Source organism: Xiphophorus hellerii, chromosome 18, assembly GCF_003331165.1.
Source record: "Xiphophorus hellerii strain 12219 chromosome 18, Xiphophorus_hellerii-4.1, whole genome shotgun sequence".
Lineage (NCBI taxonomy): Eukaryota > Metazoa > Chordata > Actinopteri > Cyprinodontiformes > Poeciliidae > Xiphophorus > Xiphophorus hellerii.
This window is the reverse complement of record NC_045689.1, coordinates 19520311-19537251: the sequence shown is the minus strand read 5'-3', so window position 1 is coordinate 19537251 and position 16941 is coordinate 19520311. Positions and strand designations below refer to the sequence as shown.

At 35.8% G+C, this 16941-nt stretch overlaps 1 protein-coding gene across 8 annotated transcripts in view; it reads right to left on the bottom strand.

Annotated features, from left to right (window-relative positions):
* Positions 1–16941, bottom strand: part of dync2h1 (dynein cytoplasmic 2 heavy chain 1) — a 104687-nt gene that overhangs the window by 19190 nt on the left and 68556 nt on the right. For all 8 annotated transcript variants that reach the window (XM_032545462.1, XM_032545461.1, XM_032545466.1 and 5 more), the window contains 6 exons: positions 9302–9412; positions 7963–8032; positions 7604–7689; positions 4508–4583; positions 2780–3006; positions 1400–1504 (listed from right to left, as the gene is read on the bottom strand). In XM_032545462.1, the coding sequence (XP_032401353.1) occupies positions 1400–1504; positions 2780–3006; positions 4508–4583; positions 7604–7689; positions 7963–8032; positions 9302–9412 (675 nt within the window). The remainder of the gene's footprint in view (positions 1–1399; positions 1505–2779; positions 3007–4507; positions 4584–7603; positions 7690–7962; positions 8033–9301; positions 9413–16941) is intronic.

Below are 16941 nucleotides of genomic sequence, written 5' to 3'. Positions count from 1 at the left end.
TGTGGATCAACAAGATCAATCAATTTCAGTTCAACTCATTAATTGATAACTTGCATTAGTAAATCCTTTTCTGTCTTGTCAGTCCTTGTTAATTTATTGTTCATATTTCCCTGAAAAGATTTATGAGACTGTTTTGTGTTTAAAAACAGTAAACAGAACCATTCACTAAGGAATAAGGTAATATTTAAGTCTTAACTAAATCTTCTGATTTTCAAAACAAAGTTCTTCATTTATGAAGCCAGATAATTCTTTGCCTGAATATTGTAGTGAAAAATGCAATGATTCAGATTTTTAACAAGTCAATAAAAAACAGAACATAAACATGTAAACATGCTATTATTAGTCTAGAACTTAAGGAAAATGTATGAATGAAAACATTGCCAGCTTGATCAACACATACATTGTTTATCAATGCAGTTGTATCTGAAAATCAAACTTATATAATAAATGTATATATAAGAAAGCTAATTTTGCATTATATTAGCTTTATTAGAGTTAACCTAACTTAGACCACCATGTTGAGAGTAAACTGGAGAAACTCTGGTGGGACAAAATATCTGTTGGTGGAAAAAAAAAAAACTGGACAAGAGACTGGACTGTAGTGAGTATCAGTGTAACACTGATGAAATGCAGTGTTATTTTACTGCACTTTGAAGCTGCCAAGATTTCAAGCATGTACTTGGCATTGATTTTATTAACTTTAATGATCTACTGGACTGGAACTTGGGAGAAAGTCTAAATATAAAACTTGGATCAGTATCAGGTAACAAAAAAAAGCAAACTGATTGGGACATCCTTGATACATCACGGTGAAAAATAGTAGGTGTAATTTTATATATGCCTACCCTGCTTGTAATTTTTTAGGGCTAGACAGATGATTGACAGTGAGTTTACCCTGATCAAGGAGACATACTACTCAGTTCATCAGAGACTTGCTACACACCTTCCGGTTTTCATTTTTGTGGAGAAGAGTTCATGATGCAACAGAATATATTTTCCCCGAGGACACCTCAAAGGTATGCAAAAACAACTCAAAGATCAAAGTTGACCATGAAAAGTTGACTTTTACATACTTTCCTTTTTGGGCCCTAGACCTCAGCCCCCCTGAACTTCTATGAGGAAACCTTAGAGGCAAGAAAGCCAAGCACTTCTGACATCAAAAGAAGCTTATTGAAACACTGTCAAGTAATGCTGTAATAGAAAATCAAATTTCAGGAAAAGCCTCTTAACTTGTGGTTAGATTTGGGATCCCTGTGTGTAAAGATCCATGTACTTTATTTTTTATTGAAAACTATAAAGATCTACACCATTATGTCTGTCTTCAGGAAAGGTGTGGTGCTGATTGGGATGTGTGAGCGAATGAAGAAGGAGAGAGCTGTATGGTGGTGTCTGAGTGAACCTGGGAGCTGATGATTCTCTGTGAGGATCGCTCTATGTTGGCAGGTAGACCGAAGAATGCAGGTCTGTCATCCTCTGGGAGATTCTCCACCACACTACGGTAATCCTGAGAGGACACCATACACATCATTTCACACACATAGCCATAGTATCGAAAGAGAAAGAACAAACCTGCTGAGTTCCTATTATTATAAGTCACTTTCTTTAGATTTAGCTTAACTTATGCTAAATCTTGTAGACTGCTGGTCAATTTGTTTTAATTATTTTATAATAAAGCATTACAATTGCATTTTAAGTAATACGTTTGAGAAATAAAATTACTTAAGTTTGTAATGTGGCTTAGAAAAGTCACATCACTAGCTGATATAGTAATATTCTGTATTACTTTTTAACAAAAAATAACACACTGTCCATAAAAAATATCAATAATTTTCTAAAATATAAATAAAAAATAAATGTCAAAACTTGTGAGTAGCTAAAAATGTATATTCTTTATTTATTATATCTGTTAACCTCTGTTAATGTCACCTAAGGAAGCGGTCGACTAATCAGAGTTCCTATGGGTGTGTTCACTAGAATTTTTCTTTTTTTAAAAATCTTATTAAAAGGTGTTTAACAAAATATTCCGTAGTATTAACAACAAATTTTGCGTGACTACAGACTAATACATAAACTATGTGCGCATGGAATTCTGAAATGTTTTGGAAAAGAATAAAAAAGAAGTGATTCCTGCAGAGGGCAAAGACAGAAAGAAAAGACATGTTTTATTATTTTTAGAGTTGCTATAATCCTTTCATATATAGCATGATTATAAATCTGAGCTTCAGAGAAAAAGTCAAGCAGATTAGTTTAAAAAGCTTAAGAGTCTATATTGGAACATGCCAAATGGTGCTTGTACTTCAAAAATATCTACAACAGCCATCTGATCACTTTAAACCTCAGTGACCACTACTGAGGTCACTTGACCCAAACAGAGAGGAATTAGAAGATAGGAACTGTACTTTTATAAGGAAGCTTTTTTAAAAACTGCATGTTTGCAAAATCTTGCAGTGGGAATTAATGCTTTATTCCATTATCACAGTACAGTTGTTGGTGAAAGGAAATGCTTTACTAAACAGCATATTTAACCTGAAATTTATCTAACACAAGATAACAATATTAAACGACTACCAAAGGGTTCCAATATTAAGTCAGAACAATCATTCGGTTTACATTTGTTTTTTTTGCTTGCTTGGGAAGCAGTTTTAAAATTGAACTGCCCTATCACAAAAATCATACCATGCTGCAATAATTGTATTCAGTCACACACTCCAAGTACTAAACTACCTATTACTGCAGTGTTAAATTTGTTTGTACCATTTGTGTCATCTTAGCAACTTACCATGATGGAGCAGGAGTTTGGGAGGCTGATTTGAGATGGAAAAATGCGTCCCCCTCCTTTACTCCTCCTTTGTCCACCAGAGTGGGTGGATGAAAGGAGTCTCGCAGAGAAGAACTGCTCGAGGTAAGAGCGCAAGATGTGGAGATCAGAGGGGTTGTCTATTCGTCCACCATAGATGGCGCTCTCCAACAGGCCATGGACAAACTCCCATTGGAAAATTTTACCACCTTTGACATAAAGAATATAAACAGAAAAATGTAAGCTATAAAAATGTGGAGTGAGTTCATTCAAATGGAAAACAACCCTGTCTGGGTTGAATTGTTCCCAAACAGTTTGTTCAAAAGAACATTTTGGGGGAATAAAGTGAACAGAGCCACTTCATTTGTTGGAACAGCGCACACTGTGATTTGCTCATTGATTGTATTACACAGTAAATGAGGACTGTAAGATTTAGAAAGGTGTTCAAATGACTAAATCACACTAAGAAAAGCCAAGAGTACTGCTTGGTTGTAGTTCAGCTAAAAAAGGTCTTAAAGGTCAGATGAGCTCCAACTTTAAAACAGATATCCATTAAATCTCTTTCAGATAAAAGCCCAATGACCCGAGATCATAAAGTGAAACTGCAAGATTCACTTTTTAACCCAATGAAGACACATCCCATTGTAAAGAGGATTATTCAGTTCACACCTTTGGTTCAAGCATCTGTTAAAAAGATGAAGTTCAAACCTATCCAAACCTATCACCCACTAAGCAGACTGAGCTCAGTAGTGAATTATAAAAAAAAGATGAAAACATTATGTATTTGAACGTTGCACTTCAACACTAAGAACATATATTAAATGACCATATGTCTGCCTGTGAAGTCACAATCAATGAGGATACACATGGCTCAAGGAAATATAGTATGTATATTTTCAACCTTGTAGCTATTTGTTGGAGACATTTTCTGATTTCTGAGACAGCTTGACTTAGGTTGTATCCATGTTGTCTGATTGTGAAGACTGCCTTATTCCTGTGGTATATTAAGCCAGTGTTTTATTCCTGAATTTAAAGAAGTATTATATAAAAAAGCTTCTCACATTTTAACAGAAATTATTAAGATATGTCAGTAAGTGTGGTGCCAATGTTTTAAAAACAATTATTTTATTAACGTGGTATCATTTTCCACACTAAATACATTTTGCTTTTAGGATATCCTATTTTTATTTTTAGATTTTAACAGAAGTGCCAATAATTATTGATTGCAATACATCTTGTTAGACTATTTAGCTTCAATACATAGGTCAACCAAGGAGCAGTTCTGGTGAAGCACCGGGAAGAATCTCTTAATGATAATACAATTTATAAAGTGAAAGATGTTGCTTTCCACAGCACAATTCTATGTGTGGGGAAGAAGTGGCTCAGTGGGAAGAATACTATTCTCTCTTAATGCTAAGTTGCCTACATAACTGAGTATAAGTGTATGAATGTCTGTTTCTGATTACAAATCTGTACATTTGAAATTAGTGTAAAAACACTTTGAATAAAGGTATGGCTAAAAAAAATCCTTTATAAATTCTGTCCATTTACCATAAATAGTGCCACAAAGGTAAGCTGATTCATATTTGCTATTCAAGTGTGATATTTTCAACAAATACTCATCTATGAGGAGTCTCCACATTTTCCAGTTATTAATTTTCTGCAGATGCAGAGAATTACCTACAACTGTCCAGTTTGCAATGCTCCTACCTTCAAAGAGCCTGTCGATGATCTCAAAACCAGCACGGAGGTCAGAGAGGGAAAACTCATAGAATTTTGTCCATCCCTGAAAATAAAACACATTTCACATTACAGGAACTTAAAGCTGAAAAGATAAAAGATAAATTGTGGTTTGTTTATTTGCAACTGGATGCTCATAAATGTAGTGCTATTATGTTTCACTGCCTCTAATTTGTGAGACAATTATTTCGTTTTAAAAAACAAACTCTCAACACAAAGTTGCAAAAAGCAGCTAAAGTTAAATATGTGTTAAATATAAGAACATCTGGAAACACTTTTTACTTGGATCCAAACATCAATTAGCCGAGTTTGTGGAACATCAAGTACTATCCCGTCTATCACATTTGAGTATAATTTATGATTCACCCCTGAAATCCATCTTGTTTTACTAACAAGACAAAGAAGAGTCGTATAAAAGAACAACTTCTGCTCATCTGTGAGCTTCTAGATCCCATGCACATTGTATATTTTGAACTTTGACTCAAGTAAAGCCAGTAGTCCATGTTTTAGTATTGGACTGGGGCTACTTTTTGCACAAACTTCAGCTGACATAAGAACAAGAACATACTACACTATGTTCTGGAGCATTGAGAAGTAAAGGTGAGTTTTAGGGTTGAACAGTCAAAGACCAATCTGAACCAACTCAGATTATCACGCATAAGAACATGCTTAGACAAAAAAGCAATTACCTAGTGCTGATCATTTCAGAAAATCAACAGAGATGTTAAAATGTAATGGAGTGTGAGGGCTGTCTCAGGTTGCATTTATGTGTTTAATGCACTTCACAGCGATTCAGTCAGCAGATGTAATCTGTTTATTGATGCTGTAGTTGGAAAAGGCATTGGAGCAAAACTTTGAGAGTATTTTTAATAACTGTGAATGATGGAGTGTACACTGTTTTACAGTAATTTTGAGCTTCAGTTTACATTCATTCAGAGTGATGGGACTGGTCTGTATCACATTTGATAAACGTGCTCACAGATGAATGTCTGCATTAATTCTGTTTATATATCACTGACTGCTTATTGCTTGCTTTGACTGGTAAAGATATAGGTACCTCTATGAAGGTATCTACATCAAGAAACATATCTCCACTTTTTAAACCTTTTTTTGTTTCTGTGAAACTTTCGGTTGATATGAAGTGTTTTCTGCACAACTGTATGAAAAGAAGTAATATGGAACAAAGGATGAAAAGCAGACAGGGAATTAAATAAATAAAAGTGTAAGTGAGTTTGAATAATTAGAGGGTTATTCTGGAATAGGATGATAGGAACTGAGAGACATTACAGGCGAATGTAACAAGAACATGAAAAAACAAAGTTTAATAAAATGACAAATATCAAAATAAGATTAAATGTGGATAATAATGAAGGCTTTATGCAAATTGTAGAACACAATTATTACTTCACACAATAATATATAAGAATAAATGCTGAAAATTTGATAGACTAATAAGGGTTAGTTTAAAAAGTAAACTCACTGTGGTATGAAGGGGGTCATAAGAGTCATTACCACAATAATGTCTTTATGTCTCTCTCTCTAAATCTTTATGTTGTAATTCACCCTCAGATTTATCAACAATATGTATATATATACTGTATGTCTGTGTGTGGGGGGGGGGGGGGGGGGGGTGCATGCGGGCATATGTAGGGGTGTGTATATAGTATATATATACTGTATATGTATATATATAGGAAGAAAGGTCAACAGTCATTTCTTAGAAAACATAAAAATGATATAATATCTATGTGAAGGGAGAGTGTTGGAGGTTCTGGTTTGTGCTTCTTAAATAACTGTACTTTTCAGTTTTTGTCACAAAATGTCATTATCGATGATACTTGCTCAACGACCATAACTTGCCATCAAGTGACTGCATTTCTAAAGCCTGTACCTTCTGAAAATCCCTCTACAGTGTCTGACATTATGGAAGTTGGAGAACCAACATTTCCATTGTCTGACAACTCAGGGACCAAAAGCATTAATTCAGTTGTATTGATCCATTAGTCTACCCGCAGCATGAACGAGAAGTATCAGGTCAACAGGCTGCTCTAAATTCTTAAGGTGGGCGCAGTTTTAAATTGTGTGGTGTGCAGTCTGGCCAGCAGACAGCCTTTCTATAAAGGCTTATACATTCATGCACAAGGCAAAACACAGAGAAACATTCCTCAAAGCCTGAGGCCCAGCACAACGTTAAATACGATTACAGAAGTCAGTGAGGAAAACAAAACTGACCTCTGGGGAAACAGTTTTTTCTTTAACTATTTATCGTAAGTGCTTGTGGAGTGGACAATATGTGTAAATGAGCTAGTTATAAATTCAGACAGGTGTTTGCATATAAAGATGTGCACAATGATTATGAACACTATAGTTATGCATCTAGTTAAAACTAAAATGAAATGACAAAACTGAAACCGGACAGGGAGGCTGCCAAGAATTGAAAGAAAAAAACATTTTTTTTACAAAAAAAATTACCCTTTAGTACTGCATTAAATATTTCCTGGTAGAAGAATATGTTATATAAAACCAAACTAGAACTTTCAGCCACAATTTTAAACAAGTTGTTGGACATAAAAAGAGTCATCAACAGCATCAACATTACTGTGATACCAAGTTTATATAAAAATTAACAAAAGAAATGACTTTGCTGAAAGAAAATTATGGTTTTGGCATGAAGAGGGATACTGCAAAGAGACATTCTCACAATCTAGTAAATTTAGCAAATGGGTAAAGATTGCCATTTAGGATTTGGCATGCTGATAGACTTCTACCAAAGAAGACTTAATTTCTAAATTAAATCTAAATGTGGGATTAGTAAGATATTTGCAAAGGGTGTGGACACATATGCAACCAGGTTAATAAATCTTTTTAATTTTTATTTTGTAATTCACCCTTAGATTTATTTTTCAGATGGAATGCACATACTAAAAACCACAATAAACTAAAAAAAAATCATTTTAAATGATTCATCGCAGTCTCAATTTGTTATGTCAGAAATACCTGGCATTTTAACAAAAGAGTAAAGATCTTTTCTATCCAATACATACTTGCTGGGTTTGTGTGTTCTACCTGGGGGATGTAGTTCCGTCTCTCTTGACAGACAGCATGGAACCAAGCCAGACAGAATAGAGATTGGGCTCTGGCCAGATTGCCTCCTACACATACAAAATCATCAGCATCTCACAGTCAAAACAAATACAATGCCCAGCCATATGTACCCTAATTTTAACAATCATGTTGTTATATCGTTGCAGAGTGTATTGTACAACAAAAGGGCAGGCACTGTTCTGCGGTTACATAACAACAAAACATAAGAAGGGACACAAAGAGTATGGCTTTGACTAGCTGAATAACTGTTTAGTACTATTTAGTCTTTGCTTTGTAATATTTGAGAAGTGAAGTAAAGAGAGTGAAGGACGGGAGACAACCTTTACTGATCTGCTCAGGAGTCCAGGACTCATATGTTCTCAGCAGATTCTTTTTCAACCCTGGGGGAGCCTGCAGATGTCAAAAAAGCAATTAAATAACATAGTTACTGATAGAAAGGACATTTTTCTTTACCTCATAGTAAATAAAATTCAGAGTTTCTATACAAATCAAATATTGGGGTTAGGATATGATATGACATAAAATAATTGAACATATTTTTTTTTTCTGAGTTGGTAAATGTAAGGAAAAGGCAAAACATAAACTCAGAGGAAGACACATCCTCTGAACAAGGTCACTAAATAAGATACCACAAGGGCTTAAAAATGTTTCTACAGTCAACAGATACCCCACTGTTATAGTAATCTGTTACCAACCGTCAATTTTATTGAGATGAGAAAATAATACAAACATCAAGTAAAGCAATAAACATGCAAGGTTGTCACTGTTGGATGCCTCATTGTATTTACCACAGGGAGACCTGAAATGCAGAATCATTTTGGTGCTGCTTAAAACTAGGATTTTTTGTTATTTGGCAGTTTATATTAACTGGACATTAGAATGGGCTCTTTAAATATTTGAGATATCTGCCAACAGTATGTTCAATTTATAACAAAAATAAGGAGTACACAATGACATTTGTTCATGTATTATCAGCCTTGTTGAGCATTTGGTAGCCCCATCTGGAGGTTTTGATAATACACACAAACACTAATGCATCTACTAAATTTGCTAAGATTTGCTGGACATGTGTTGTTAACCCAATAGGTTAATTGAGCCTCATCAGGTTGACTTCACATCTTGAAAAGCAACCTAATACCACAAAGCCTGTAAATTTTGCCATGTCAATTAGAAGAATTTACAGTATTGATTTTAAGTTTTAAATGATAAGGCTGAAAGCTGCCTTGCAGCCAAGAAACAATGTGTCTAATACATTTGTTGGCAGTGAGATAAACTCAAAAATCTGTGCAAATATGTACAATGTCTGTAAGCTTGGCCATGAAATACTAGGAGCTTGCCTGAGCAAAAAGACAGTGGTCTGACTTATAAAGAGAAAGCAGACAGACAGAGGCTGTTGGTGCAGCATGCTTGGCTGCTGAAGCAGCTAACCCCATGAGCATGGCTCCCATCAACAACACACTGAGCACTAAAGCATGCATCACATACAAGCTGTGCAATTCTGCATATCCCTACACAGTATAAACAGCAGAAGAGAGACATGTGAATGCTGTTCACATTTCAGTCTGGAGGATGAGTGGAGACATATTAGCATAGATACATAGAAACTGACAAAAAAAATTGCTAATATTGTTTAGCCTTACAATATTATATGTCACCAACCTCATAAGTGATTTTAAGGCTGGACTGCAGTAAAATTGGGGGAAATCTTGGGTGGACTTCTGCTGTCAGCCAAAGACGGAAGTTTGCTTTAGGATGCAGGACATTTAGTTCCTGTGAAGGAAAATGAGAGGAGAAATTAGATAAATTAAAGACACCAAGAGCTCAGAGCAGAACTAGACTATTACTACACTATGTCTTCTCAGTTTTGATTTACATCCTTACTGTGGCAAGCTGGACCAGCAGCGAATTACTCTCCCTCAATAACTGAGGGGATATTGGTGTCCAATTAACATGTCTTTCATGCTTCTAGAAATGGCTTAAAACTCTGTTCCCCGAGACTTTTTATTGGGGGTGTTACATCACTATGGAGTGGTAGGGATGCGCCTACTAAATAAACTTTAAGAGCAGCAAAACCTAAACTAATTCTTGGAAATAAAACACATGCTCTACAAGCTTGATTAATAGCTAGTAAATTAAAAACAAAATCAGTTTTAAGTTGTCATTAAAGAACTACAGTTTAATTTTTTCTTTTTAGATTTAAACAAAAGAAAAACCCTTCAATATTTTATGAGTAGCATGAGACAGTATATTTCATACATATTCATATATATGGAAGTACCATTAGTCTTTTGTGATATTTATTTCAAGACATAATGCTCTTTTGGATATTGTTTTTGTGTCAGAATTATTAAGAATGATAGTCTTAAGGAACCACATATGGTTCTGGAACAACAGGTTTGCAGAGCCTTGAGCAATTCAGTCCTTACATAACCAAAGAAAGAGCTGTACCTTTATTCTTGACATAAAGTAAAACTTGTTTTCAGTGTGGGCTGGACTTTGTCAGGGCTGTTCCTTGTTTATGATTTTTTTTTGTGCTGTTCATGGACAGGATATAATGGTGTGGATGTGGAGTCTGCTTTGAGGACCTCAGGGCCTCATTTCTGCCTAATGCAGATGATGTGCTTCTGTTGGCATCTTCGGGCCATCAATTTCTACTTATTCTGTATATGTAATGTAATGCAGGTTGTGAACACAGTTGAGCCAAAAAGCAAAGAACTTGACTTCCACATCCATATATGTTTCGACTCCCATCTATGGTCATATTGATCATGAATGGAAGAGCAACTCCTGATAGTTAGAATGAGCTTCCTAAAGGTGAGTCCAAGGAGGTGGACAGCGGATTCGGGGACCACCAGAATGAGCTGAAGTGTCACTGGGGATAGTGATTTCTGGACCTGTTACCTAACCGACCAGTGTCACAATAGCAGAAGCCAAAGATCTAATAGATGGATGTTTGAATGGACTACAGAGCACAGCTGATTTTACATTGTAATTCTGTCAATTAGTTGCTTTGCATAAAATCTGATTGCAACTAAAGACCAAACATGGAGCTAAATAAACAGACAGGCAAACAAATAAATAAATAAATGTGATAACCATATTTTACTGTGTAATTGTATATAATGAGAAAAAGAGCACTAACTCTTTTTCACGGGGACACAGTAAAGTAGAAGCTAATCATAATGAATTTTAATGACTTTCTTCATTTCTGCCATTCTTTTTTTTCCCACTGATTCTAATCTCTTTAAAGCCTTGAACTGTGACTAATTCTCCACAATTACAAAACATTCACCTACTTTTATACATAATTTCTATCACACTTTCCTCTCTTTTCTCTTGTTTTCACAGTCTTCATTGTTGTCCTTGAGTTTTCCGCATTTTTTTTTTCTACAAACTTCACTTTCAGCCATCCCCCACATCCCCCACCTCCCTCTGTGTTACTCAAAGGCGGTTAAAAATAGCCTCCTGGCAGCTCAGGGTCTTGTGTCATCAGATTGGGTACTCGAACACAAGGGCACACACAATGAACTGTAATCAATGTGTTTCTGCATCATTTGCCGCCTAATTCATTCTTGTGGAAGCACACGTGATCACAGATAATCAAAGAACACGAGAAGTGACAGCCCTCAAAGGAAACTCTTCATACCCTTGTTGTACTTGCATGTGTGTTTTTCTGTGATTTGTTTTTAATCATAATTCCACTTGAAGGAACAATGGCTGCAGCATAAAATACAAGAGGACAAAGAAAAAAAGAAGATGTATGAAGGGCAAATAGAGATGGAAGTAAAAGTCAATCTCTTCTAGTATCTGGACATGAAAACGTGTCTTTGCTAAAATTTATTCTTGCAGTTCAGAGACTGAAAGCCAAACCATTTAGCCAAAAATAGATAAGGATATATTTCAAGCCAACAGGCTTTGCAACTGCACACTACAGATAAGAATTATTACATGTAGAAAGTCCTGATAATACTGCGACACCCTATTTAGAACAGTGATAAGAAACAAATCACAACACATTAAATGGTGATTGTCACTGCAACAAACACAGATCACCCATAACGTCACTGTAATTTATAATACACAAACATTTACAAACAGACTGTTGGACCGATCAGTTTGTTCTAAAACCTTCCAGGTCACAAACAACCTCATCTACATAATCTAGTCAAGGGTCAAATGTCCCTTGCTGGTGGGATCCAGCTACAGATTGATTAAACAAAAAGTAAGAGAGAGAGTGGTGTTATAGGCTTGACTTAGCATTTAAGCTTGTTTTCAACTCAAAACAAGCTTAAAGTGACTTAAGTTCAATATTAAGCCTAACGTGGGCTGAAATGAAAATAAACCCTAGATTTGATAAGTTAAAAGAGTTTTAAATATACAGAGGATTTCTATTAATTTCTTAAATTTTCTATACTTGCCTTCTTTTTGCAGGTTTATCAGGGGTGGTGAATTTCTCTAGTAATTAGTGGGCAAAGGATGGAATATATTGTGTGCACAATCACCAGTCTATAAAGGGGCAACTATGAAATATGCAGGACAAAAGAACATGTACGTACATAAACATTAAAAACAATGGGAACATGTACAGAAACAATAAAAACAATGGGAAGTGGTGATTTATACATGCTGAAATTTTGATTTCCCTGCGAAACCTGATTTCACAATATACTTCTATCTTTTTTATCTTAGATAAAAAATAGAAATGAAAATGGTGACAAGATCAAATGAAGGACTACAATCAAGAAGCAAGCCCTCTTCTAATATTCGCCGACATTAAATCAATAACAATCATATTTACTCAAGCGGCCCTTTAAGAAAGTGAAATGGTCAACACTGATCTAAACAGTTCTCATCTAATTCTGTGGAAAAGTTTCACTGAAGTCTGACAAAGGTGCTGTGAATTTCTAAACTGCAGTCTGTCTTCTCTGATCTAATAAAGTGGGTTACAGTTTTTAACCAAATGTTTGGTTAACTCTACCCAACTTCAATCCTAACCACATTAACCCAGTATTTGGAAAACCAAAACAATTCAGTAGTTTTAGAGGTGTAGATAGGGAGAGTAGGAATCTAAAAAAAAAGGAATGATTATGAGCAAATGGGAATGAGATGACAGCTGTACTGTCAACTTAAATTATGAACACATACCATCTTGCCTCTTCTTGCTCTCTTTAACGAGCCAACTGCTAAAGAGAATGAGGTGAGCTCAACCAAGACAGATGGTGAAAAGATGCAAGATCATGAAGAAGCTCAACTCAGACATACAGTAAGACTGACCAGATGGACATAGATACTGAAATACAGAGAGATGCTCAAACATAATATTGCCATTGTAGATTTCCCTCTACAAACAGCATCTCACTATTCCTTATTCTTCACTGCTTTGTTCCTTCTTTCCTCCACCTATTAACACTATTATTAATTTGGGTTGTGTAGCTTTTTCATTTTAAGCTGATACCTCAGTCTTATGAGTGGATGTGCAAAAAAGTAAAGCCACGGAACAGATGAGTAGTTTATGTCATGCAATTGAAGAAATAAAAAAATTGGCAATAAAAGTTGAAGAGTAACAAATGCAGAAGTGGAAGGAACTGGATACAAAGGACACACAAGGAGACAGAGTGGTGAGAATGGTGAGATGGATGAATGAATGTAATAAGCCCTCTTTTAAGCCATCACATGAGAGCATCCTGAACAGAAGGGGATCTCTGGTCCACACGCCCACATCGGTGAGAGCACACATATATGCCATCATACAGACACACACACAGACCAATTATGACCAACAGTTATGTCTCCCAGTGAGAAATGACCTACTACTTTGATACAACACTAAAACAGAGCCCCAGGAAAACCAGGGAGCACAAACAAAATCTAAGAAATTGCAGGGAATAGATAAATTCACCCACGATTCGATATTCCCCCAAAAAATAGACTCCAACCAATGTCATCAAAAAAAAACACACACTTACATGTATATCTTCGAAGGCAGGAGACACACACACACATAAGCACCTCCAAAGCCACTAATATGTCCTGACAGGTGGAATGCAAAATGTGCATGAGAAAGCAAAGGACAGAAGGTAATTTTAGATATGATAATTTGGCCAGGCAGCAGAATGCGCATGCAGGGGTGTGCGTTTGTGTGTGTGGCAGTGTTTTATTACAGATAAACACTAATTAGCTGGGATGAAGCAAGGGACACATATGCAGCATTAGGACAAAACATCCTCCAGGCTGTTCTTTCCACTGACCTTTAACCCTAATTCCAACTAAAACAGGAAGTTTTGATGCCAGGGCAGCCATCACTCTGGAAGACAAGAAATTGACTAGGCTATAGCTCTGTCCATATAGCAAAATGTTTTTTGGGTGTAGCACTGAAATGATTCCATCACAAGAAAGACTGCAAAAAAGGGACAACTTTCACCTAGCTTGACCATGATCCCCAACATTTTTAATGTCGGTAAATGTACCCAAGTTCTACAACAACACTCTTTGTTGTGGATGGTGTGAGTGAAGAAAATTATCTACTTTCAGTGTTGATGAGTTCTTTAAGCTCAGAGATATAAGAAGCTATGACAGCACATTGAGACACCTCTGTTGTTCATTCAGGATGTGAGAGAACACTGAATGTTCAGCAGATAACATAAAAGCTAAGGACAATAGCAAAATTATTCTCTAAACTTGAAAGGATTGAACAAACTGTTATGGAAAAGCCTAAATTTGGCTGACTTTGCAAATATCAGAGTTAAGGTACACTATATATCTGTATTCTCTAAGGCGCTCTCTCTTATTCTTGCACCAACAGCAATTCTGTGCTCTCCCTTTCTCATTAAATGCATTGAACAGATTGATTGCTGGTTTAGTGTTTGGACCAAAACAGTATAGACTAAAAATCAGTGATTTCAGTCCATCAGTTTAAAAATCTTTGACAAGGCTAGAAACCTACTCACTATATCAAAGGTCAGAAGCAAACATTCTGAAACAGCCTAAAGGTTTTATGCACGAAAAATTGGAATAAGCGTCCTGTACAATGCAGGTCTGCTGCCATCTTGAGTTCCTTTAAAACAAGGTTAAAACGTTTTTATTTGCTGTTGCCTAAGCTTAAGATAGGTTATTATTTTATTTTTAAATCTGTTTAATATAAATCTATTTTGATGTGTTTTATTTATGTTGTTATTAATTCCAATTATAACAACATACACATAACCTCAAGGTGACTTTGGCCAAAAGATGCTATAAAGTTGCTTTGCCTCCACAGAACATATGTGGAGACTTTTCTACAAAATCTAGTAGCCCCTTGTTCTTTCATGTTTCTCTGTAGGGAACAGATTTCAGAATTAAGTAGACTTGCAATGAGCTGAATAGTCCAATGTGCCTTTATTTATTTATTTAAATCGATGGACTTCAAGAAATGTATTTCTCTCTGAATCGGCTACATAAAATAATGGCAACAAATGGATTTTATGTCTTCAGTTCCACACTTCCTTTGAGAGGTAGGCTTTGTCTAAACTCAGTAAATTGAAACAGAATTTTCTCTCAATTCATGTTGCAAACCTGTGCCATATTTTTCTAAGCTTTGCTTCAGTTTATTACAACGTTTTAATCAGTATGCTATAGTACATTGATCTTACTGTGAAGAGTGAAAAAAAACAACAAAAAACTCCCAAAACCAACCACAAAACACTTACAGTACATACATATATACATGTTAATATTACATAGCACAAATTGATCAAACTACCTCTGAAGCTTCTCTCCCACAGAGAGTCAATAAGTTCATGGCACCACGTTATGAACTCGACACACAGGGAGTGACAAATGACAGTGAAAGGCAAAAGTTTTCTTTGACAGCAGACAGTAACAAATGTTGAAAAATTGTAAACTTTAATGTGTTGCATCGCTAGCCCGCATGCAAACATCTTTGTGTACGAGCTCAAAATTTCATATTCAAGAATTACGTCAGCCGCTCAGCTGGATGAGGACAGGTGACCAGTGACTCATCTCCCAAGTTCCATAGGAAATGAATGGAGAGGAACAAGTTTTTGATACTGGCTATATGGCAGCTACTCAGGGCAGCATCAGAAAAGGGTGGGGCAAACAATAAATAAAAAATAAAATATATCATATCTGCAAGGTTGCTACTATTTGCAAGTACATGTATGTGTAGTGGACCTCCTCCACAGTTGCTGTTGAGTACTGGGAGACTACATTATCCGCTTTCTGCTACAAAACAACAACTGATAATTACTTGAATTTTAATTGGGGTGCGTGAGGAGAGGCTTGCCCAGGGCACCATTTCCACAAGAACCACAGTGCTAGAGTGTGATTATTCTGATAAAATTCTTTAATCAATTGACAGCACTAATACATATATTCACAATTAAAAACATTGGTTTTATGTGACTGCTAGCTCTTACTCACTGATGAGAGTATTTGTTATTTCTGCCCTGAGTTGCATTAATGCAATATTTTTCATCTGACTGAATTTTAAAATGGTGATGGAAAAATCTGAAGGCCGTCCGTCATTTTAACAAATTACAATTCACACCGCTGACAAATGGACCACTAGGTGCAGACATCCAAACATTTTCAACTTAACACACAGAGTACACATAACTAACTCAATCAAAAATTTTCATCTGAGTATCATCTCTGACCTGGACTCAATGCATCTCGCTATCCGTGAGCTGACAGAGCGCAGCAGGATTATGGACAGGAGTACATCTGGTGCACCAGAAGGAGTACATATGTTGTGGGATTTCCTCCCGCTGCCCCTCATTCACAGAGCTTTTCTGACTTCTGATTGCTTCAGTTGGGGAAATGTTTACCAAATTCAAAACTTTGGCTGAATTGGCACTTGTAATTCCAGTTCATTAATCCTCCAGATCAACATCAAAACCCTGAGACATTTGAGTATGCCCATTCTGGTGGACAATTCAGGTCAATTGACTCTCCTTTTCTTCTATATATGTAGATATTGGAATGTTTTTAATGAGGAAAAAATATTGCAAAATTTCTACATCACCACATAATCTGCAAAAAAAAAGTGAAATAATGGAGGGACTGAAGAAGTAAAGATAAAAATATGTTGAAGCTTTCCTTTTGATTTTTATGTATTTTGTGAAACTCGGCCACAAAACTCTGAACACTACATCTCTAGTGAGAATGGATAGTTTGAATCCAATTTGCTAATAAAATAATCTTTCTGTGGATTAATCTTTATTGTCATCTAGCAAAAACAACAAAACACAGAATTAACAGAAAACAATATAAAACAAATATAATCTAGTGCTTAAAGCCAT